General features: G+C 39.3%; 2 protein-coding genes and 8 non-coding genes across 11 annotated transcripts in view; 1 reads left to right on the top strand and 9 right to left on the bottom strand.

The window, feature by feature from the left end:
- LOC127987501 (protein NYNRIN-like) overlaps positions 1-25,226 on the top strand; it is a 363,443-nt gene that overhangs the window by 10,558 nt on the left and 327,659 nt on the right. The window lies entirely within an intron of this gene.
- LOC128000494 (5S ribosomal RNA) lies at positions 1,172-1,290 on the bottom strand. The gene has a single exon (XR_008173276.1). It is a non-coding gene; the product is annotated as a 5S ribosomal RNA (ribosomal RNA).
- On the bottom strand, positions 1,511-1,629 carry LOC128005143 (5S ribosomal RNA). Its single transcript, XR_008177805.1, has one exon. It is a non-coding gene; the product is annotated as a 5S ribosomal RNA (ribosomal RNA).
- Positions 5,829-5,947, bottom strand: LOC128005672 (5S ribosomal RNA). The gene has a single exon (XR_008178309.1). It is a non-coding gene; the product is annotated as a 5S ribosomal RNA (ribosomal RNA).
- LOC127995510 (5S ribosomal RNA) lies at positions 6,305-6,423 on the bottom strand. Its single transcript, XR_008168454.1, has one exon. It is a non-coding gene; the product is annotated as a 5S ribosomal RNA (ribosomal RNA).
- On the bottom strand, positions 10,769-10,887 carry LOC127995496 (5S ribosomal RNA). The gene has a single exon (XR_008168443.1). It is a non-coding gene; the product is annotated as a 5S ribosomal RNA (ribosomal RNA).
- On the bottom strand, positions 11,108-11,226 carry LOC127995484 (5S ribosomal RNA). Its single transcript, XR_008168431.1, has one exon. It is a non-coding gene; the product is annotated as a 5S ribosomal RNA (ribosomal RNA).
- On the bottom strand, positions 15,571-15,689 carry LOC127995631 (5S ribosomal RNA). The gene has a single exon (XR_008168571.1). It is a non-coding gene; the product is annotated as a 5S ribosomal RNA (ribosomal RNA).
- Positions 15,911-16,029, bottom strand: LOC127995473 (5S ribosomal RNA). The gene has a single exon (XR_008168420.1). It is a non-coding gene; the product is annotated as a 5S ribosomal RNA (ribosomal RNA).
- Positions 20,678-22,248, bottom strand: LOC127987503 (uncharacterized). The gene has a single exon (XM_052589852.1). The coding sequence runs from the start codon at positions 21,989-21,991 to the stop codon at positions 21,128-21,130; it is 864 nt and encodes a 287-aa protein (XP_052445812.1). The 5' UTR covers positions 21,992-22,248; the 3' UTR covers positions 20,678-21,127.

Genomic DNA, 25,226 nt, shown 5'->3' with positions numbered 1-25,226 from the left:
CATCATTAGAAGAATGGCATCTACGCTAATATTTGTCTGTTTCTCTCTTGTTCCGAGGTCACCGTGGCCACGAGATCCAGTCTGTGTCCAGATCAGAGGGTCACTGCAGTCACCCGGATCCAGTACGTATCCAGACCAGATGGTGGATCAGCACCTAGAAAGGACCTCTACTGCCCTGAAAGACAGCGGAGACCAGGACAACTAGAGCCCCAGATACAGATCCCCTGTAAAGACCTTGTCTCAGAGGAGCACCAGGACAATACCACAGGAAACAGATGATTCTTCTGCACAATCTGACTTTGCTGCAGCCTGGAATTGAACTACTGGTTTTCGTCTGGTCAGAGGAGAACTGACCCCCCAACTGAGCCTGGTTTCTCCCAAGGTTTTTTTCTCCATTCTGTCACCGATGGAGTTTCGGTTCCTTGCCGCTGTCGCCTCTGGCTTGCTTAGTTGGGGTCACTTCATCTACAGCGATATCATTGACTTGATTGCAAATAAAAACAGACACTATTTCAACTGAACAGAGATGACATAGCTGAATTCAATGATGAACTGCCTTTAACTATCATTTTGCATTATTGAGACACTGTTTTCCAAATGAATGTTGTTCAGTGCTTTGACGCAATGTATTTTGTTTAAAGCACTATATAAATAAAGGTGATTGATTGATTGATTGATTGAAGAGAGGGCTATTTAAAGAACAGCCAATCTTATCGCCAGTACATTATATAAGTAGGAAAGAAAACCCAAAAGCTTAAAGCACCTGGTATTCCTAGGCAGTCTCTCATCAAAGTACTAACCAGACCTAAACCTGCTAAGATTCAGAGATCGGGCATTGACTCTTTTTTTTTATTTTTTTTTATGAAAGATTATTATATAATTCGTGAAATTTTCCAAAAATATTAAAGCACCTGGTATTCCCAGGCAGTCTCCCATCCATGTACTAACCAGGCCCAAACCTGCAAATATTCAGAGATCGGCATTGACTCTATTTTTTGGCAAAATTATTATATACTAAGTGAAAAATGTCCAAAAAGCTTACAGCACCTGGTATTCCCAGGCAGTCTCCCATCCATGTACTAACCAGGCCCAAACCTGCTAATATTCAGAGATCGGCACTGACTCTATTTTTTGGCAAAATTATTATATACTAAGTGAAACATTTCCAAAAAGCTTACAGCACCTGGTATTCCCAGGCGGTCTCCCATCCAAGTACTAACCAGGCCCAAACCTGCTTAGCTTCCGAGATCAGACGAGATTGGGCATAGCCAGGTTGGTATGGCTGTAAGCGAAGTCTGCTGCAAAGAGACGGCTATTTAAAGACCAGCCAATCTTATTGCCAGTACATTATATAAGTAGGAAAGAAACCCCAAAAGCTTAAAGCACCTGGTATTCCTAGGCAGTCTCTCATCAAAGTACTAACCAGACCTAAACCTGCTAAGATTCAGAGATCGGGCATTGACTCTATTTTTTGGCAAAATTATTATATACTAAGTGAAAAATGTCCAAAAGCTTACAGCACCTGGTATTCCCAGGCAGTCTCCCATCCATGTACTAACCAGGCCCAAACCTGCTTAGCTTCAGAGATCAGACGAGATCGGGCATAGCCAGGTTGGTATGGCCGTAAGCGAAGTCTGCTGCAAAGAGTGCTGCTGAAGAAGTGGTGCTGCTCTTCTGTCTAGAAATATGGCAAATAGTCTTAGTGTTTATTCTTGACTAACTGGGGCCCAGGTCAGGAAGCAGACAGACTGGCTAAACCGACCGTCTGCTAGCTGCCTCCCGTCACAGAGGTCAGTTAATTCTCAGCACATAGAGACTCTTTCACCTAGATATCACACTATAGAGACTGTGTCTGTTCCCCGAACTAGAAAATACAAAAAATGTCCAAACCAAGTTAAGGTTAACAATTTAATTGAGGTTCAACAAATAAAAAACAAATGCAATATGGATAAACAAATGATAAAGATTGGCTTATTGAATATCAGATCCATTTCTACGAAAACACTTTTTGTAAATAATATGATAACTGATCATAATATAGATGTGCTCTGTTTGACAGAAACTTGGCTAAAACCTGATGATTACATTATTTTAAATGAGTCCACCCCCCAAGATTACTGTTATAAACATGAGCCGCGTTTAAAAGGCAAAGGGGGAGGAGTTGCTTCAATTTATAACAACGTTTTTAGGATTTCTCAGAGGGCAGGCTTCAAGTATAACTCGTTTGAAGTAATGGTGCTTCATATAACATTATCCAGAGAAACCAATGTTAATGATAAATCCCCTGTTATGTTTGTACTGGCTACTGTATACAGGCCACCAGGGCACCATACAGACTTTATTAAAGAGTTTGGTGATTTTACATCCGAGTTAGTTCTGGCTGCAGATAAAGTCTTAATAGTTGGTGATTTTAATATCCATGTCGATAATGAAAAAGACGCATTGGGATCAGCATTTATAGACATTCTGAACTCTATTGGTGTTAGACAACATGTTTCAGGACCTACTCATTGTCGAAATCATACTCTAGATTTAATACTGTCACATGGAATTGATGTTGATAGAGTTGAAATTATTCAGCCAAGTGATGATATCTCAGATCATTATTTAGTTCTGTGTAAACTTCATATAGCCAAAATTGTAAATTCTACTTCTTGTTACAAGTATCGAAGAACCATCACTTCTACCACAAAAGACTGCTTTTTAAGTTATCTTCCTGATGTATCCAAATTCCTTAGCATATCCAAAACCTCAGAACAACTTGATGATGTAACAGAAACTATGGACTCTCTCTTTTCTAGCACTTTAAATACAGTTGCTCCTTTACGCTTAAGGAAGGTTAAGGAAAACAGTTTGACACCATGGTATAATGAGCATACTCGCACCCTAAAGAGAGCAGCCCGAAAAATGGAGCGCAGCTGGAGGAAAACAAAACTAGAGGTATTTCGTATTGCTTGGCGGGAAAGTAGCATATCCTATAGAAAAGCATTAAAACCTGCTAGATCTGATTAATTTTCTTCTCTTTTAGAAGAAAACAAACATAACCCCAGGTATTTATTCAATACAGTGGCTAAATTAACGAAAAATAAAGCCTCAACAAGTGTTGACATTTCCCAACACCACAACAGTAATGACTTTATGAACTACTTTACTTCTAAAATCGATACTATTAGAGATAAAATTGCAACCATTCAGCCGTCAGCTACCGTATCACATCAGACAGTGCACTATAGACCCCCTGAGGAACAGTTCCACTCATTCTCTACTATAGGAGAGGAAGAATTGTATAAACTTGTTAAATCATTTAAACCAACAACATGTATGTTAGACCCTATACCATCTAAGCTCTTAAAAGAGGTGCTTCCAGAAGTCATAGGTCCTCTTCTGACTATTATTAATTCCTCATTGTCATTAGGATATGTCCCCAAAACCTTCAAACTGGCTGTTATTAAGCCTCTCATAAAAAAGCCACAACTTGACCCCAGAGAACTTGTTAGTTATAGACCAATCTCGAATCTCCCTTTTCTGTCCAAGATACTAGAAAAGGTGGTATCCTCACAATTATATTCCGTCTTAGAGAATAATGGTATATGTGAGGATTTCCAGTCAGGATTTAGACCGTATCATAGTACTGAGACTGCTCTCCTTAGAGTTACAAATGATCTGCTCTTATCATCTGATCGTGGGTGTATCTCTCTATTAGTTTTATTGGATCTTAGTGCTGCGTTTGACACAATTGACCACAACATTCTTTTGCATAGACTTGAACACTTTGTTGGCATCAGTGGAAGTGCATTAGCATGGTTTAAATCGTACTTATATGACCGCCATCAGTTCGTAGCAGTGAATGAAGATGTATCATATCGATCACAAGTGCAGTATGGAGTACCTCAAGGCTCAGTACTAGGGCCGCTACTCTTCACGCTTTATATGTTACCCTTGGGAGATATCATCAGGAAACATGGTGTTAGCTTTCACTGTTATGCTGATGATACGCAGCTCTATATTTCCTCGCAGCCTGGTGAAACACACCAATTTGAAAAACTAATGGAATGCATAGTCGATATAAAAAATTGGATGACGAGTAATTTCTTACTGCTAAATTCAGAAAAAACAGAGGTGTTAATCATAGGGCCTAAAAACTCTGCTTGTAATAACCTAGAACACTGTCTAAGACTTGATGGTTGCTCTGTCAATTCTTCGTCATCAGTTAGGAACCTAGGTGTGCTACTTGATCGCAATCTTTCCTTAGAAAGACACGTTTCTAGCATTTGTAAAACTGCATTTTTCCATCTCAAAATTATATCTAAATTACGGCCTACGCTCTCAATGTCAAATGCAGAAATTTTAATCCATGCATTTATGACTTCAAGGTTAGACTATTGTAATGCTTTATTGGGTGGTTGTTCTGCACGCTTGGTAAACAAACTACAGCTAGTCCAAAATGCAGCAGCAAGAGTTCTTACTAGAACCAGGAAGTATGACCATATTAGCCCGGTCCTGTCCACACTGCACTGGCTCCCTATCAAACATCGTATAGATTTTAAAATATTGCTTATTACTTATAAAGCCCTGAATGGTTTAGCACCTCAGTATTTGAATGAGCTCCTTTTACATTATACTCCTCTACGTCCGCTACGTTCTCAAAACTCAGGCAATTGGATAATACCTAGAATATCAAAATCAACTGCGGGCGGCAGATCCTTTTCCTATTTGGCGCCTAAACTCTGGAATAACCTACCTAACATTGTTCGGGAGGCAGACACACTCTTGCAGTTTAAATCTAGATTAAAGACCCATCTCTTTAACCTGGCATACACATAACATACTAATATGCTTTTAATATCCAAATCCGTTAAAGGATTTTTAGGCTGCATTAATTAGGTAAACCGGAACCGGAAACACTTCACATAACACCGTACTTTCTACATCATTAGAAGAATGGCATCTACGCTAATATTTGTCTGTTTCTCTCTTGTTCCGAGGTCACCGTGGCCACGAGATCCAGTCTGTGTCCAGATCAGAGGGTCACTGCAGTCACCCGGATCCAGTACGTATCCAGACCAGATGGTGGATCAGCACCTAGAAAGGACCTCTACTGCCCTGAAAGACAGCGGAGACCAGGACAACTAGAGCCCCAGATACAGATCCCCTGTAAAGACCTTGTCTCAGAGGAACACCAGGACAAGACCACAGGAAACAGATGATTCTTCTGCACAATCTGACTTTGCTGCAGCCTGGAATTGAACTACTGGTTTTCGTCTGGTCAGAGGAGAACTGACCCCCCAACTGAGCCTGGTTTCTCCCAAGGGTTTTTTCTCCATTCTGTCACCGATGGAGTTTCGGTTCCTTGCCGCTGTCGCCTCTGGCTTGCTTAGTTGGGGTCACTTCATCTACAGCGATATCATTGACTTGATTGCAAATAAAAACAGACACTATTTCAACTGAACAGAGATGACATAGCTGAATTCAATGATGAACTGCCTTTAACTATCATTTTGCATTATTGAGACACTGTTTTCCAAATGAATGTTGTTCAGTGCTTTGACGCAATGTATTTTGTTTAAAGCACTATATAAATAAAGGTGATTGATTGATTGATTGCAGAGAGGGCTATTTAAAGAACAGCCAATCTTATCGCCAGTACATTATATAAGTAGGAAAGAAAACCCAAAAGCTTAAAGCACCTGGTATTCCTAGGCAGTCTCTCATACAAGTACTAACCAGACCTAAACCTGCTAAGATTCAGAGATCGGGCATTGACTCTTTTTTTTTTTTCTTTTTATTTTAATGAAAGATTATTATATAATTCGTGAAAATTTCCAAAAAGATTAAAGCACCTGGTATTCCCAGGCAGTCTCCCATCCAAGTACTAACCAGGCCCAAACCTGCTTAGCTTCCGAGATCAGACGAGATCAGGCATAGCCAGGTTGGTATGGCCGTAAGCGAAGTCTGCTGCAAAGAGAGGGCTATTTAAAGACCAGCCAATCTTATCGCCAGTACATTATATAAGTAGGAAAGAAAACCCAAAAGCTTAAAGCACCTGGTATTCCTAGGCAGTCTCTCATCAAAGTACTAACCAGACCTAAACCTGCTAAGATTCAGAGATCGGGCATTGACTCTATTTTTTGGCAAAATTATTATATACTAAGTGAAAAATGTCCAAAAGCTTACAGCACCTGGTATTCCCAGGCAGTCTCCCATCCATGTACTAACCAGGCCCAAACCTGCTAATATTCAGAGATCGGGCATTGACTCTATTTTTTGGCAAAATTATTATATACTAAGTGAAAAATGTCCAAAAAGCTTACAGCACCTGGTATTCCCAGGCGGTCTCCCATCCAAGTACTAACCAGGCCCAAACCTGCTTAGCTTCCGAGATCAGACGAGATCGGGCATAGCCAGGTTGGTATGGCCGTAAGCGAAGTCTGCTGCAAAGAGTGCTGCTGCAAAGAGTGCTGCTGAAGAAGTGGTGCTGCTCTTCTGTCTAGAAATATGGCAAATAGTCTTAGTGTTTATACTTGACTAACTGGGGCCCAGGTCAGGAAGCAGACAGACTGGCTAAACCGACCGTCTGCTAGCTGCCTCCCGTCACAGAGGTCAGTTAATTCTCAGCACATAGAGAATCTTTCACCTAGATATCACACTATATAGAGACTGTGTCTGTTCCCCGAACTAGAAAATACAAAAAATGTCCAAACCAAGTTAAGGTTAACAATTTAATTGAGGTTCAACAAATAAAAAACAAATGCAATATGGATAAACAAATGATAAAGATTGGCTTATTGAATATCAGATCCATTTCTACGAAAACACTTTTTGTAAATAATATGATAACTGATCATAATATAGATGTGCTCTGTTTGACAGAAACTTGGCTAAAACCTGATGATTACATTATTTTAAATGAGTCCACCCCCCAAGATTACTGTTATAAACATGAGCCGCGTTTAAAAGGCAAAGGGGGAGGAGTTGCTTCAATTTATAACAACGTTTTTAGGATTTCTCAGAGGGCAGGCTTCAAGTATAACTCGTTTGAAGTAATGGTGCTTCATATAACATTATCCAGAGAAACCAATGTTAATGATAAATCCCCTGTTATGTTTGTACTGGCTACTGTATACAGGCCACCAGGGCACCATACAGACTTTATTAAAGAGTTTGGTGATTTTACATCCGAGTTAGTTCTGGCTGCAGATAAAGTCTTAATAGTTGGTGATTTTAATATCCATGTCGATAATGAAAAAGACGCATTGGGATCAGCATTTATAGACATTCTGAACTCTATTGGTGTTAGACAACATGTTTCAGGACCTACTCATTGTCGAAATCATACTCTAGATTTAATACTGTCACATGGAATTGATGTTGATAGTGTTGAAATTATTCAGCCAAGTGATGATATCTCAGATCATTATTTAGTTCTGTGTAAACTTCATATAGCCAAAATTGTAAATTCTACTTCTTGTTACAAGTATCGAAGAACCATCACTTCTACCACAAAAGACTGCTTTTTAAGTTATCTTCCTGATGTATCCAAATTCCTTAGCATATCCAAAACTTCAGAACAACTTGATGACGTAACAGAAACTATGGACTCTCTCTTTTCTAGCACTTTAAATACAGTTGCTCCTTTACGCTTAAGGAAGGTTAAGGAAAACAGTTTGACACCATGGTATAATGAGCATACTCGCACCCTAAAGAGAGCAGCCCGAAAAATGGAGCGCAGCTGGAGGAAAACAAAACTAGAGGTATTTCGTATTGCTTGGCGAGAAAGTAGCATATCCTATAGAAAAGCATTAAAACCTGCTAGATCTGATTACTTTTCTTCTCTTTTAGAAGAAAACAAACATAACCCCAGGTATTTATTCAATACAGTAGCTTAATTAACGAAAAATAAAGCCTCAACAAGTGTTGACATTTCCCAACACCACAACAGTAATGACTTTATGAACTACTTTACTTCTAAAATCGATACTATTAGAGATAAAATTGCAACCATTCAGCCGTCAGCTACCGTATCACATCAGACAGTGCACTATAGACCCCCTGAGGAACAGTTCCACTCATTCTCTACTATAGGAGAGGAAGAATTGTATAAACTTGTTAAATCATTTAAACCAACAACATGTATGTTAGACCCTATACCATCTAAGCTCTTAAAAGAGGTGCTTCCAGAAGTCATAGGTCCTCTTCTGACTATTATTAATTCCTCATTGTCATTAGGATATGTCCCCAAAACCTTCAAACTGGCTGTTATTAAGCCTCTCATAAAAAAGCCACAACTTGACCCCAGAGAACTTGTTAGTTATAGACCAATCTCGAATCTCCCTTTTCAGTCCAAGATACTAGAAAAGGTGGTATCCTCACAATTATATTCCTTCTTAGAGAATAATGGTATATGTGAGGATTTCCAGTCAGGATTTAGACCGTATCATAGTACTGAGACTGCTCTCCTTAGAGTTACAAATGATCTGCTCTTATCATCTGATCGTGGGTGTATCTCTCTATTAGTTTTATTGGATCTTAGTGCTGCGTTTGACACAATTGACCACAACATTCTTTTGCACAGACTTGAACACTTTGTTGGCATCAGTGGAAGTGCATTAGCATGGTTTAAATCGTACTTATATGACCGCCATCAGTTCGTAGCAGTGAATGAAGATGTATCATATCGATCCCAAGTGCAGTATGGAGTACCTCAAGGCTCAGTACTAGGGCCGCTACTCTTCACGCTTTATATGTTACCCTTGGGAGATATCATCAGGAAACATGGTGTTAGCTTTCACTGTTATGCTGATGATACGCAGCTCTATATTTCCTCGCAGCCTGGTGAAGCACACCAATTTGAAAAACTAATGGAATGCATAGTCGATATAAAAAATTGGATGACGAGTAATTTCTTACTGCTAAATTCAGAAAAAACAGAGGTGTTAATCATAGGGCCTAAAAACTCTGCTTGTAATAACCTAGAACACTGTCTAAGACTTGATGGTTGCTCTGTCAATTCTTCGTCATCAGTTAGGAACCTAGGTGTGCTACTTGATCGCAATCTTTCCTTAGAAAGACACGTTTCTAGCATTTGTAAAACTGCATTTTTCCATCTCAAAATTATATCTAAATTACGGCCTATGCTCTCAATGTCAAATGCAGAAATTTTAATCCATGCATTTATGACTTCAAGGTTAGACTATTGTAATGCTTTATTGGGTGGTTGTTCTGCACGCTTGGTAAACAAACTACAGCTAGTCCAAAATGCAGCAGCAAGAGTTCTTACTAGAACCAGGAAGTATGACCATATTAGCCCGGTCCTGTCCACACTGCACTGGCTCCCTATCAAACATCGTATAGATTTTAAAATATTGCTTATTACTTATAAAGCCCTGAATGGTTTAGCACCTCAGTATTTGAATGAGCTCCTTTTACATTATACTCCTCTACGTCCGCTACGTTCTCAAAACTCAGGCAATTGGATAATACCTAGAATATCAAAATCAACTGCGGGCGGCAGATCCTTTTCCTATTTGGCGCCTAAACTCTGGAATAACCTACCTAACATTGTTCGGGAGGCAGACACACTCTTGCAGTTTAAATCTAGATTAAAGACCCATCTCTTTAACCTGGCATACACATAACATACTAATATGCTTTTAATATCCAAATCCGTTAAAGGATTTTTAGGCTGCATTAATTAGGTAAACCGGAACCGGAAACACTTCACATAACACCGTACTTTCTACATCATTAGAAGAATGGCATCTACGCTAATATTTGTCTGTTTCTCTCTTGTTCCGAGGTCACCGTGGCCACGAGATCCAGTCTGTGTCCAGATCAGAGGGTCACTGCAGTCACCCGGATCCAGTACGTATCCAGACCAGATGGTGGATCAGCACCTAGAAAGGACCTCTACTGCCCTGAAAGACAGCGGAGACCAGGACAACTAGAGCCCCAGATACAGATCCCCTGTAAAGACCTTGTCTCAGAGGAGCACCAGGACAAGACCACAGGAAACAGATGATTCTTCTGCACAATCTGACTTTGCTGCAGCCTGGAATTGAACTACTGGTTTTCGTCTGGTCAGAGGAGAACTGACCCCCCAACTGAGCCTGGTTTCTCCCAAGGTTTTTTTCTCCATTCTGTCACCGATGGAGTTTCGGTTCCTTGCCGCTGTCGCCTCTGGCTTGCTTACTTGGGGTCACTTCATCTACAGCGATATCATTGACTTGATTGCAAATAAAAACAGACACTATTTCAACTGAACAGAGATGACATAGCTGAATTCAATGATGAACTGCCTTTAACTATCATTTTGCATTATTGAGACACTGTTTTCCAAATGAATGTTGTTCAGTGCTTTGACGCAATGTATTTTGTTTAAAGCACTATATAAATAAAGGTGATTGATTGATTGATTGAAGAGAGGGCTATTTAAAGAACAGCCAATCGTATCGCCAGTACATTATATAAGTAGGAAAGAAAACCCAAAAGCTTAAAGCACCTGGTATTCCTAGGCAGTCTCTCATAAAAGTACTAACCAGACCTAAACCTGCTAAGATTCAGAGATCGGGCATTGACTCTTTTTTTTTTTTTTTAATGAAAGATTATTATATAATTCGTGAAATTTTCCAAAAAGATTAAAGCACCTGGTATTCCCAGGCAGTCTCCCATCCATGTACTAAGTAGGCCCAAACCTGCTAATATTCAGAGATCAGGCATTGACTCTATTTTTTGGCAAAATTATTATAAACTAAGTGAAAAATGTCCAAAAAGCTTACAGCACCTGGTATTCCCAGGCGGTCTCCCATCCAAGTACTAACCAGGCCCAAACCTGCTTAGCTTCCGAGATCAGACGAGATCGGGCATAGCCAGGTTGGTATGGCCGTAAGCGAAGTCTGCTTCAAAGAGAGGGCTATTTAAAGACCAGCCAATCTTATCGCCAGTACATTATATAAGTAGGAAAGAAAACCCAAAAGCTTAAAGCACCTGGTATTCCTAGGCAGTCTCTCATCAAAGTACTAACCAGACCTAAACCTGCTAAGATTCAGAGATCGGGCATTGACTCTATTTTTTGGCAAAATTATTATATACTAAGTGAAAAATGTCCAAAAGCTTACAGCACCTGGTATTCCCAGGCGGTCTCCCATCCAAGTACTAACCAGGCCCAAACCTGCTTAGCTTCCGAGATCAGACGAGATCGGGCATAGCCAGGTTGGTATGGCCGTAAGCGAAGTCTGCTGCAAAGAGTGCTGCTGAAGAAGTGGTGCTGCTCTTCTGTCTAGAAATATGGCAAATAGTCTTAGTGTTTATACTTGACTAACTGGGGCCCAGGTCAGGAAGCAGACAGACTGGCTAAACCGATCGTCTGCTAGCTGCCTCCCGTCACAGAGGTCAGTTAATTCTCAGCACATAGAGACTCTTTCACCTAGATATCACACTATAGAGACTGTGTCTGTTCCCCGAACTAGAAAATACAAAAACTGTCCAAACCAAGTTAAGGTTAACAATTTAATTGAGGTTCAACAAATAAAAAACAAATGCAATATGGATAAACAAATGATAAAGATTGGCTTATTGAATATCAGATCCATTTCTACAAAAACACTTTTTGTAAATAATATGATAACTGATCATAATATAGATGTGCTCTGTTTGACAGAAACTTGGCTAAAACCTGATGATTACATTATTTTAAATGAGTCCACCCCCCAAGATTACTGTTATAAACATGAGCCGCGTTTAAAAGGCAAAGGGGGAGGAGTTCCTTCAATTTATAACAACATTTTTAGGATTTCTCAGAGGGCAGGCTTCAAGTATAACTCGTTTGAAGTAATGGTGCTTCATATAACATTATCCAGAGAAACCAATGTTAATGATAAATCCCCTCTTATGTTTGTACTGGCTACTGTATACAGGCCACCAGGGCACCATACAGACTTTATTAAAGAGTTTGGTGATTTTACATCCGAGTTAGTTCTGGCTGCAGATAAAGTCTTAATAGTTGGTGATTTTAATATCCATGTCGATAATGAAAAAGACGCATTGGGATCAGCATTTATAGACATTCTGAACTCTATTGGTGTTAGACAACATGTTTCAGGACCTACTCATTGTCGAAATCATACTCTAGATTTAATACTGTCACATGGAATTGATGTTGATAGTGTTGAAATTATTCAGCCAAGTGATGATATCTCAGATCATTATTTAGTTCTGTGTAAACTTCATATAGCCAAAATTGTAAATTCTACTTCTTGTTACAAGTATCGAAGAACCATCACTTCTACCACAAAAGACTGCTTTTTAAGTTATCTTCCTGATGTATCCAAATTCCTTAGCATATCCAAAACCTCAGAACAACTTGATGATGTAACAGAAACTATGGACTCTCTCTTTTCTAGCACTTTAAATACAGTTGCTCCTTTACGCTTAAGGAAGGTTAAGGAAAACAGTTTGACACCATGGTATAATGAGCATACTCGCACCCTAAAGAGAGCAGCCCGAAAAATGGAGCGCAGCTGGAGGAAAACAAAACTAGAGGTATTTCGTATTGCTTGGCGGGAAAGTAGCATATCCTATAGAAAAGCATTAAAACCTGCTAGATCTGATTACTTTTCTTCTCTTTTAGAAGAAAACAAACATAACCCCAGGTATTTATTCAATACAGTGGCTAAATTAACGAAAAATAAAGCCTCAACAAGTGTTGACATTTCCCAACACCACAACAGTAATGACTTTATGAACTACTTTACTTCTAAAATCGATACTATTAGAGATAAAATTGCAACCATTCAGCCGTCAGCTACCGTATCACATCAGACAGTGCACTATAGACCCCCTGAGGAACAGTTCCACTCATTCTCTACTATAGGAGAGGAAGAATTGTATAAACTTGTTAAATCATTTAAACCAACAACATGTATGTTAGACCCTATACCATCTAAGCTCTTAAAAGAGGTGCTTCCAGAAGTCATAGGTCCTCTTCTGACTATTATTAATTCCTCATTGTCATTAGGATATGTCCCCAAAACCTTCAAACTGGCTGTTATTAAGCCTCTCATAAAAAAGCCACAACTTGACCCCAGAGAACTTGTTAGTTATAGACCAATCTCGAATCTCCCTTTTCTGTCCAAGATACTAGAAAAGGTGGTATCCTCACAATTATATTCCTTCTTAGAGAATAATGGTATATGTGAGGATTTCCAGTCAGGATTTAGACCGTATCATAGTACTGAGACTGCTCTCCTTAGAGTTACAAATGATCTGCTCTTATCATCTGATCGTGGGTGTATCTCTCTATTAGTTTTATTGGATCTTAGTGCTGCGTTTGACACAATTGACCACAACATTCTTTTGCATAGACTTGAACACTTTGTTGGCATCAGTGGAAGTGCATTAGCATGGTTTAAATCGTACTTATATGACCGCCATCAGTTCGTAGCAGTGAATGAAGATGTATCATATCGATCACAAGTGCAGTATGGAGTACCTCAAGGCTCAGTACTAGGGCCGCTACTCTTCACGCTTTATATGTTACCCTTGGGAGATATCATCAGGAAACATGGTGTTAGCTTTCACTGTTATGCTGATGATACGCAGCTCTATATTTCCTCGCAGCCTGGTGAAACACACCAATTTGAAAAACTAATGGAATGCATAGTCGATATAAAAAATTGGATGACGAGTAATTTCTTACTGCTAAATTCAGAAAAAACAGAGGTGTTAATCATAGGGCCTAAAAACTCTGCTTGTAATAACCTAGAACACTGTCTAAGACTTGATGGTTGCTCTGTCAATTCTTCGTCATCAGTTAGGAACCTAGGTGTGCTACTTGATCGCAATCTTTCCTTAGAAAGACACGTTTCTAGCATTTGTAAAACTGCATTTTTCCATCTCAAAAATATATCTAAATTACGGCCTATGCTCTCAATGTCAAATGCAGAAATTTTAATCCATGCATTTATGACTTCAAGGTTAGACTATTGTAATGCTTTATTGGGTGGTTGTTCTGCACGCTTGGTAAACAAACTACAGCTAGTCCAAAATGCAGCAGCAAGAGTTCTTACTAGAACCAGGAAGTATGACCATATTAGCCCGGTCCTGTCCACACTGCACTGGCTCCCTATCAAACATCGTATAGATTTTAAAATATTGCTTATTACTTATAAAGCCCTGAATGGTTTAGCACCTCGGTATTTGAATGAGCTCCTTTTACATTATACTCCTCTACGTCCGCTACGTTCTCAAAACTCAGGCAATTTGATAATACCTAGAATATCAAAATCAACTGCGGGCGGCAGATCCTTTTCCTATTTGGCGCCTAAACTCTGGAATAACCTACCTAACATTGTTCGGGAGGCAGACACACTCTTGCAGTTTAAATCTAGATTAAAGACCCATCTCTTTAACCTGGCATACACATAACATACTAATATGCTTTTAATATCCAAATCCGTTAAAGGATTTTTAGGCTGCATTAATTAGGTAAACCGGAACCGGAAACACTTCACATAACACCGTACTTTCTACATCATTAGAAGAATGGCATCTACGCTAATATTTGTCTGTTTCTCTCTTGTTCCGAGGTCACCGTGGCCACGAGATCCAGTCTGTGTCCAGATCAGAGGGTCACTGCAGTCACCCGGATCCAGTACGTATCCAGACCAGATGGTGGATCAGCACCTAGAAAGGACCTCTACTGCCCTGAAAGACAGCGGAGACCAGGACAACTAGAGCCCCAGATACAGATCCCCTGTAAAGACCTTGTCTCAGAGGAGCACCAGGACAAGACCACAGGAAACAGATGATTCTTCTGCACAATCTGACTTTGCTGCAGCCTGGAATTGAACTACTGGTTTTCGTCTGGTCAGAGGAGAACTGACCCCCCAACTGAGCCTGGTTTCTCCCAAGGTTTTTTTCTCCATTCTGTCACCGATGGAGTTTCGGTTCCTTGCCGCTGTCGCTTCTGGCTTGCTTAGTTGGGGTCACTTCATCTACAGCGATATCATTGACTTGATTGCAAATAAAAACAGACACTATTTCAACTGAACAGAGATGACATAGCTGAAATCAATGATGAACTGCCTTTAACTATCATTTTGCATTATTGAGACACTGTTTTCCAAATGAATGTTGTTCAGTGCTTTGACGCAATGTATTTTGTTTAAAGCACTATATAAATAAAGTTGATTGATTGATTGATTGAAGAGAGGGCTATTTAAAGAACAGCCAATCTTATCGCCAGTGCATTATATAAGTAGGAAAGAAAACCCAAAAGCCTAAAGCACCTGGTATTCCTAGGCAGTCTCTCATAAAAGTACTAACCAGACCTAAACCTGCTAAGATTCAGAGATCGGGCATTGACTCTTTTTTTTTTTTTTTTTTTTTTTTTTTTTTTAATGAAAGATTGTTATATAATTCGTGAAATTTTCCAAAAAGATTAAAGCACCTGGTATTCCCAGGCAGTCTCGCATCCATGTACTAAGCAGGCCCAAACCTGCTAATATTCAGAGATCAGGCATTGACTCTATTTTTTGGCAAAATTATTATATACTAAGTGAAAAATTTCCAAAAAGCTTACAGCACCTGGTTTTCCCAGGCGGTCTCCCATCCAAGTACTAACCAGGCCCAAACCTGCTTAGCTTCCGAGATCAGACGAGATCAGGCATAGCCAGGTTGGTATGGCCGTAAGCGAAGTCTGCTGCAAAGAGAGGGCTATTTAAAGAACAGCCAATCTTATCGCCAGTGCATTATATAAGTAGGAAAGAAACCCCAAAAGCTTAAAGCACCTGGTATTCCTAGGCAGTCTCTCATAAAAGTACTAACCAGACCTAAACCTGCTAAGATTCAGAGATCGGGCATTGACTCTATTTTTTGGCAAAATTATTATATACTAAGTGAAAAATGTCCAAAAAGCTTACAGCACCTGGTATTCCCAGGCGGTCTCCCATCCAAGTACTAACCAGGCCCAAACCTGCTTAGCTTCCGAGATCAGACGAGATCGGGCATAGCCAGGTTGGTATGGCCGTAAGCGAAGTCTGCTGCAAAGAGTGCTGCTGAAGAAGTGGTGCTGCTCTTCTGTCTAGAAATATGGCAAATAGTCTTAGTGTTTATTCTTGACTAACTGGGGCCCAGGTCAGGAAGCAGACAGACTGGCTAAACCGACCGTCTGCTAGCTGCCTCCCGTCACAGAGGTCAGTTAATTCTCAGCACATAGAGACTCTTTCACCTAGATATCACACTATAGAGACTGTGTCTGTTCCCCGAACTAGAAAATACAAAAAATGTCCAAACCAAGTTAAGGTTAACAATTTAATTGAGGTTCAACAAATAAAAAACAAATGCAATATGGATAAACAAATGATAAAGATTGGCTTATTGAATATCAGATCCATTTCTACGAAAACACTTTTTGTAAATAATATGATAACTGATCATAATATAGATGTGCTCTGTTTGACAGAAACTTGGCTAAAATCTGATGATTACATTATTTTAAATGAATCCACCCCCCAAGATTACTGTTATAAACATGAGCCGCGTTTAAAAGGCAAAGGGGGAGGAGTTGCTTCAATTTATAACAACGTTTTTAGGATTTCTCAGAGGGCAGGCTTCAAGTATAACTCGTTTGAAGTAATGGTGCTTCATATAACATTATCCAGAGAAACCAATGTTAATGATAAATCCCCTGTTATGTTTGTACTGGCTACTGTATACAGGCCACCAGGGCACCATACAGACTTTATTAAAGAGTTTGGTGATTTTACATCCGAGTTAGTTCTGGCTGCAGATAAAGTCTTAATAGTTGGTGATTTTAATATCCATGTCGATAATGAAAAAGACGCATTGTGATCAGCATTTATAGACATTCTGAACTCTATTGGTGTTAGACAACATGTTTCAGGACCTACTCATTGTCGAAATCATACTCTAGATTTAATACTGTCACATGGAATTGATGTTGATAGTGTTGAAATTATTCAGCCAAGTGATGATATCTCAGATCATTATTTAGTTCTGTGTAAACTTCATATAGCCAAAATTGTAAATTCTACTTCTTGTTACAAGTATCGAAGAACCATCACTTCTACCACAAAAGACTGCTTTTTAAGTTATCTTCCTGATGTATCCAAATTCCTTATCATATCCAAAACCTCAGAACAACTTGATGATGTAACAGAAACTATGGACTCTCTCTTTTCTAGCACTTTAAATACAGTTGCTCCTTTACGCTTAAGGAAGGTTAAGGAAAACAGTTTGACACCATGGTATAATGAGCATACTCGCACCCTAAAGAGAGCAGCCCGAAAAATGGAGCGCAGCTGGAGGAAAACAAAACTAGAGGTATTTCGTATTGCTTGGCGGGAAAGTAGCATATCCTATAGAAAAGCATTAAAACCTGCTAGATCTGATTACTTTTCTTCTCTTTTAGAAGAAACCAAACATAACCCCAGGTATTTATTCAATACAGTGGCTAAATTAACGAAAAATAAAGCCTCAACAAGTGTTGACATTTCCCAACACCACAACAGTAATGACTTTATGAACTACTTTACTTCTAAAATCGATACTATTAGAGATAAAATTGCAACCATTCAGCCGTCAGCTACCGTATCACATCAGACAGTGCACTATAGACCCCCTGAGGAACAGTTCCACTCATTCTCTACTATAGGAGAGGAAGAATTGTATAAACTTGTTAAATCATTTAAACCAACAACATGTATGTTAGACCCTATACCATCTAAGCTCTTAAAAGAGGTGCTTCCAGAAGTCATAGGTCCTCTTCTGACTATTATTAATTCCTCATTGTCATTAGGATATGTCCCCAAAACCTTCAAACTGGCTGTTATTAAGCCTCTCATAAAAAAGCCACAACTTGACCCCAGAGAACTTGTTAGTTATAGACCAATCTCGAATCTCCCTTTTCAGTCCAAGATACTAGAAAAGGTGGTATCCTCACAATTATATTCCTTCTTAGAGAATAATGGTATATGTGAGGATTTCCAGTCAGGATTTAGACCGTATCATAGTACTGAGACTGCTCTCCTTAGAGTTACAAATGATCTGCTCTTATCATCTGATCGTGGGTGTATCTCTCTATTAGTTTTATTGGATCTTAGTGCTGCGTTTGACACAATTGACCACAACATTCTTTTGCACAGACTTGAACACTTTGTTGGCATCAGTGGAAGTGCATTAGCATGGTTTAAATCGTACTTATATGACCGCCATCAGTTCGTAGCAGTGAATGAAGATGTATCATATCGATCACAAGTGCAGTATGGAATACCTCAAGGCTCAGTACTAGGGCCGCTACTCTTCACGCTTTATATGTTACCCTTGGGAGATATCATCAGGAAACATGGTGTTAGCTTTCACTGTTATGCTGATGATACGCAGCTCTATATTTCCTCGCAGCCTGGTGAAACACACCAATTTGAAAAACTAATGGAATGCATAGTCGATATAAAAAATTGGATGACGAGTAATTTCTTACTGCTAAATTCAGAAAAAACAGAGGTGTTAATCATAGGGCCTAAAAACTCTGCTTGTAATAACCTAGAACACTGTCTAAGACTTGATGGTTGCTCTGTCAATTCTTCGTCATCAGTTAGGAACCTAGGTGTGCTACTTGATCGCAATCTTTCCTTAGAAAGACACGTTTCTAGCATTTGTAAAACTGCATTTTTCCATCTCAAAAATATATCTAAATTACGGCCTATGCTCTCAATGTCAAATGCAGAAATTTTAATCCATGCATTTATGACTTCAAGGTTAGACTATTGTAATGCTTTATTGGGTGGTTGTTCTGCACGCTTGGTAAACAAACTACAGCTAGTCCAAAATGCAGCAGCAAGAGTTCTTACTAGAACCAGGAAGTATGACCATATTAGCCCGGTCCTGTCCACACTGCACTGGCTCCCTATCAAACATCGTATAGATTTTAAAATATTGCTTATTACTTATAAAGCCCTGAATGGTTTAGCACCTCGGTATTTGAATGAGCTCCTTTTACATTATACTCCTCTACGTCCGCTACGTTCTCAAAACTCAGGCAATTTGATAATACCTAGAATATCAAAATCAACTGCGGGCGGCAGATCCTTTTCCTATTTGGCGCCTAAACTCTGGAATAACCTACCTAACATTGTTCGGGAGGCAGACACACTCTTGCAGTTTAAATCTAGATTAAAGACCCATCTCTTTAACCTGGCATACACATAACATACTAATATGCTTTTAATATCCAAATCCGTTAAAGGATTTTTAGGCTGCATTAATTAGGTAAACCGGAACCGGAAACACTTCACATAACACCGTACTTTCTACATCATTAGAAGAATGGCATCTACGCTAATATTTGTCTGTTTCTCTCTTGTTCCGAGGTCACCGTGGCCACGAGATCCAGTCTGTGTCCAGATCAGAGGGTCACTGCAGTCACCCGGATCCAGTACGTATCCAGACCAGATGGTGGATCAGCACCTAGAAAGGACCTCTACTGCCCTGAAAGACAGCGGAGACCAGGACAACTAGAGCCCCAGATACAGATCCCCTGTAAAGACCTTGTCTCAGAGGAGCACCAGGACAAGACCACAGTAAACAGATGATTCTTCTGCACAATCTGACTTTGCTGCAGCCTGGAATTGAACTACTGGTTTTCGTCTGGTCAATCAATCAATCAATCACCTTTATTTATATAGTGCTTTAAACTAAATACATTGCGTCAAAGCACTGAACAACATTCATTTGGAAAACAGTGTCTCAATATTGCAAAATGATAGTTAAAGGCAGTTCATCATTGAATTCAGTTATGTCATCTCTGTTCAGTTGAAATAGTGTCTGTTTTTATTTGCAATCAAGTCAATGATATCGCTGTAGATGAAGTGACCCCAACTAAGCAAGCCAACCAAGCAAGTCCTGGTCTTGAACTTGTGATCGATATGATACATCTTCATTCACTGCTACGAACTGATGGCGGTCATATAAGTACGATTTAAACTACCATGCTAATGCACTTCCACTGATGCCAACAAAGTGTTCAAGTCTATGCAAAAGAATGTTGTGGTCAATTGTGTCAAACGCAGCACTAAGATCCAATAACACTAATAGATAGATACACCCACGATCAGATGATAAGAGCAGATCATTTGTAACTCTAAGGAGAGCAGTCTCAGTACTATGATACGGTCTAAATCCTGTTTTCCTTAACCTTCCTTAAGCGTAAAGGAGCAACTGTATTTAAAGTGCTAGAAAAGAGAGAGTCCATAGTTTCTGTTACATCATCAAGTTGTTCTGAGGTTTTGGATATGCTAAGGAATTCGGATACATCAGGAAGATAACTTAAAAAGCAGTCTTTTGTGGTAGAAGTGATGGTTCTTCGATACTTGTAACAAGAAGTAGAATTTACAATTTTGGCTATATGAAGTTTACACAGAACTAAATAATGATCTGAGATATCATCACTTGGCTGAATAATTTCAACACTATCAACATCAATTCCATGTGACAGTATTAAATCTAGAGTATGATTTCGACAATGAGTAGGTCCTGAAACATGTTGTCTAACACCAATAGAGTTCAGAATGTCTATAAATGCTGATCCCAATGCGTCTTTTTCAAACGAGTTATACTTGAAGCCTGCCCTCTGAGAAATCCTGTAAACGTTGTTAAAAATTGAAGCAACTCCTCCCCCTTTGCCTTTTAGACGCGGCTCGTGTTTATAACAATAATCTTGGGGGGTGGACTCATTTAAAATAATGTAATCATCAGGTTTTAGCCAAGTTTCTGTCAAACAGAGCACATCTATATTATGATCAGTTATCATATTATTTACAAAAAGTGTTTTCGTAGAAATGGATCTGATATTCAATAAGCCAATCTTTATCATTTGTTTATCCATATTGCATTTGTTTTTTATTTGTTGAACCTCAATTAAATTGTTAACCTTAACTTGGTTTGGACGTTTTTTGTATTTTCTAGTTCGGGGAACAGACACAGTCTCTATAGTGTGATATCTAGGTGAAAGAGTCTCTATGTGCTGAGAATTAACTGACCTCTGTGACGGGAGGCAGCTAGCAGACGGTCGGTTTAGCCAGTCTGTCTGCTTCCTGACCTGGGCCCCAGTTAGTCAAGTATAAACACTAAGACTATGTGCCATATTTCTAGACAGAAGAGCAGCACCACCCCAGGAGGGATGAAGACCATCTCTTTTAAACAGGTCAGGTCTGCCCCAAAAGCTCGTCCAATTGTCTATGAAACCTATGTTATTCTGTGGGCACCACTTAGACATCCAGCCATTGAGTGATGACAATCTGCTATGCATCTTGTCACCACGGTAAGCAGGGAGGGGACCAGAGCATATTACAGTGTCTGACATCGTGCTTGCAAGTTCACACACCTCTTTAAAGTTATTTTTAGTGATCTCCGACTGGCGAAGTCGAACATCATTAGCGCCGGCATGAATAACAATCTTACTGTATTTACGCTTAGCATTAGCCAGCACTTTTAAATTTGCCAAGATGTCAGGCGCTCTGGTTCCCGGTAAACATTTGACTATGGTGGCTGGTGTCTCTATATTCACGTTCCGTACAATAGAATCACCAATAACTAGAGCACTTTCATCAGGTTTCTCAGTGGGTGCATCACTGAGTGGGGAGAACCTGTTTGATGTTTTGATCGGAACAGAAGAGCAGTGTTTTGACCCACGACTATGCTGCCTCACCGTCACCCAGTTGCCCTGCTGCAGGGGCTCTGCTGGAACCGGACAATGTACAGGAATCCCTGAGCTAGACGCATCCAAAGCCATATCTAGAGCCCTAACATTCTTACTGTCCTCAATTAAAGTTTGGATGCGTGTCTCTAATTCTGAAATCTTCTCTGTCAGCCTAACTATTTCCCTGCATTTATCACATGTGAATCCCTCATCAGCGACAGAGATAGATAAACTGTACATGTGGCAAGAGGTGCAAATAACAATTGTAGGAGAAGCCATTACTCACCGTGCTTGATGAAATATTCTTACTGCGGTTGTTTGATGAACTTGTGGAAAACTGCAGCGTGAGAGAGGAGAGGAGAGGAGAAAAGAAAACGCTAATGACAAGCTAACGAGTGCTAACGCTTTGCAGGTGTACTGCAGTCACGGAAGAGTGAACGATCAAAGTTAATCTGATAAGATTGATCGATAATATCAGAAATATGGTGTGAATTAAGTTATATTTTACAATATAAAAAACAAACAAACAGACAGTGATAGTAAGAAAGATTATAGAGAAAAAAATAAAAATAAAATAAAAACAGCTACACAGAGCTATGATTAGCTACAGAAGGCCAACAGGAAGTAGAGAAAACACTGTCCAACTCCTCTGGTCAGAGGAGAACTGACCCCCCAACTGAGCCTGGTTTCTCCCAAGGTTTTTGTTCTCCATTCTGTCACCGATGGAGTTTCGGTTCCTTGCCGCTGTCGCCTCTGGCTTGCTTAGTTGAGGTCACTTCATCTACAGCGATATCATTGACTTGATTGCAAATAAAAACAGACACTATTTTGTAACAGATATGCAGGTCAGCGATTCATGGGTTAAATTCTGTTTTATAAATTCAGACTGTTGGTACTAAATGCCAGCCTGGCTGGACTTAAATTACTTTACGATACCCATGCGAGCCTCAAAGGATACCTGAAACCCCCCCCAAATTCCTTAACACACACACACACACACAAAAAGAAACCTTTCTTTTTGTTCCTTACTTTTGTAAGTCCTTTATTAAATATGTATTTTGAATGTTTGTGTATTGCATAAAATGGTTAATCCTGGGTAAATGGTTAAAGTGCTGACTTATAAGTGGAAATGCTTGATTTCAATCTTATACTTTCTCAAAAAGAAATGTTCTGCAACCCCCACACTCCTTGGTAGCTCGTAAAATTTTACGACCACACAGGACCACAGGACAGGAAACCTAATCCTTACAAAAGAATGATAGAATGTACTCAAATGTAGTCTTAATGTGTATAGTATTGTTTTTGCGGTACATTAGAGGTTTCCCATATAAATTGGGAATATCTGCAGTGTTATCATGTGTTAATCAAATCTTTAAATGTGTGTAATTCTGCATTTGAATGTATCTTCATGTTTTGATCATTTGCACATATTAATTTTAGTATCTGTGTAATCGTCATGCTTTGACAGACCCATTTATCTAAAGTAAAGTAATGAAAAATGTATTATTCTGGAATTACGAACGTGCTAGAATATCCCTGATGAAATCGGACAAGTCCTAAATCATTAGGGTGGGTTGTTCCCAGAGACAAAGGAACTTTCCCGCCGCTTCAGATCGCGGATGTTCATTGGGTGGTTCACGCGAAAAGAGGCGTGAACATCTCAATCTATAAGAGTCGACCGAACAAGGTCCGCCTCTCTCTTCTTCTCGTTCTCCGTTCTCGGACACGCTGCTCTCCAACGTCGCGCGCAAACCCCCTCAGCACAGGGGCTGAGAGAAAAAGCCATTTTAATGGCTCCTTTGGAAGCTTTCGCTTTCGTTTCGTTCTTTTCTTTTCTTTACTAAGTTTATTCAACTATTCGCCTCTCCACGCAAGGAAGACGAATTCTGGAACAATGTTTGTTGAACCTTTCAAATACCGCGCGAGGACAGAACAAAGGACCACGTGCTCCACGCTCACGCCAAGCGCAGCGTGCATGCGCGTCACATGGCCTCCGTTTCATGGCACATGGCTGTTTCAACGGGAACAGCGCGTAAAGCTCACAAGCTCGACGCCGATCTCACGCCACTCACAGGGGCCACCTTTTGCAAGTATCACTTTCTCTATGGAGATTTAAATGCTGCTTTAAAGTGTTGTTATGATCCGATTTGTTGTTGGCTTCTAAAAGTTACTGACTATGATTTTCATACCTGAGCTCCTTATGTGATCCCATTCTACTTCTCTCTCTCTCTCTCTCGCTCTCTCTCTCTCTCTCTCTCTCTCTCTCTTTTATTTGGATTCCGTTATGTCTTGTAAATGTTTATTGTCTGTATTTTCGTACGCATATTTACTCTGTGTGATTTGTAGTTTGATGTATTACTAGTTGAATTATTAAAAACCCATATATAAAATGATTGGCTTGGACTCCACCCCACTCACATTACGAGTCACTGAAATGTTTTGGTCTTTAGCTACAAGCTTTAAATTTAGAAACTAAATTTATCATAAGGATAGGATAATATTTTCATGGCCAGAGAATACTTTTCCTTGAATTATAAGGCGTGATAACTTTATTGAAAATTGATAGGTCTACAGTGGTGTGCTGGACATACCACGGTTTGATCTGCAGTAATTTACAGTAAGAGATATCACAATAATTGATATGAAGAATGTAATATTGACATATTAATGAGTAAGTTACAGTGCCCTGTGATTATTTATTGTTATAGGCAATTGAGATATTTTTCATAATCAAATTTAATGTAACTGTCATCTGAGATATATATTAATCAAATTACTGATTAATTATTCAAATTCCCTATATATCATTTGAGTTAATTACTACGTAAAACTCATTGTTGTTACATTATGGTGGAGAATGCGGGCATTTCAAACTTCGTTTTGTGAGCAATCAATCTGTGTATATGGTTTTTAATAATTTCTGCACGTGCGCTATGAAATTATGTAACGTTACTGGTGAGATAAGTCGCAAGACGCGAACTCACTCAACTGACTGAGGCAAAAAGCTGGTCAGTCAGCGCGCTAGGTATTTGTAGAAACTTAACAGTATAGTCACTGTTATTTTTAATGAAAGTAAACTGCAGTATAATGTTAAAAGTATCCTGTTAAGAAAGACCAAAATCTTTTTACAGTGAGAACATTTTAATATGAATAATTAAAAGATAAAGAAATCTTTTATTAGTTGCAACATGTAAATCTGAACATGAGCGATGTTCCTCTGATTCAGTTAAAAAGGCCTTATTAAATATCGTTATTGAATTCATGGTAAACCACATGATATTCAAAAAAATAAACGATAAAAACTCCTGGTCTAGAATTGGCTTAGCTACCCGATTTTAAACCTAAAACATTTAAATCATAAGTGCTATTTTGATAAATGTCTATTGGAGTCAACAGTTGGAAAATTCCTGTTTTTATTACATTTGTGTTTCGGAAGTGAACGGATCCTTCCTTCAACCTATGTTAATATAGCACCTCAGAGATTAAAACTTTCTGTTTGTTACTTGTGATTTTT

The sequence above is a fragment of the Carassius gibelio genome, chromosome B22, assembly GCF_023724105.1.
Source record: "Carassius gibelio isolate Cgi1373 ecotype wild population from Czech Republic chromosome B22, carGib1.2-hapl.c, whole genome shotgun sequence".
NCBI lineage: Eukaryota > Metazoa > Chordata > Actinopteri > Cypriniformes > Cyprinidae > Carassius > Carassius gibelio.
The sequence above is the reverse complement of the archived record's forward strand: the minus strand, read 5'-3'. Positions and strand labels throughout refer to the sequence as shown.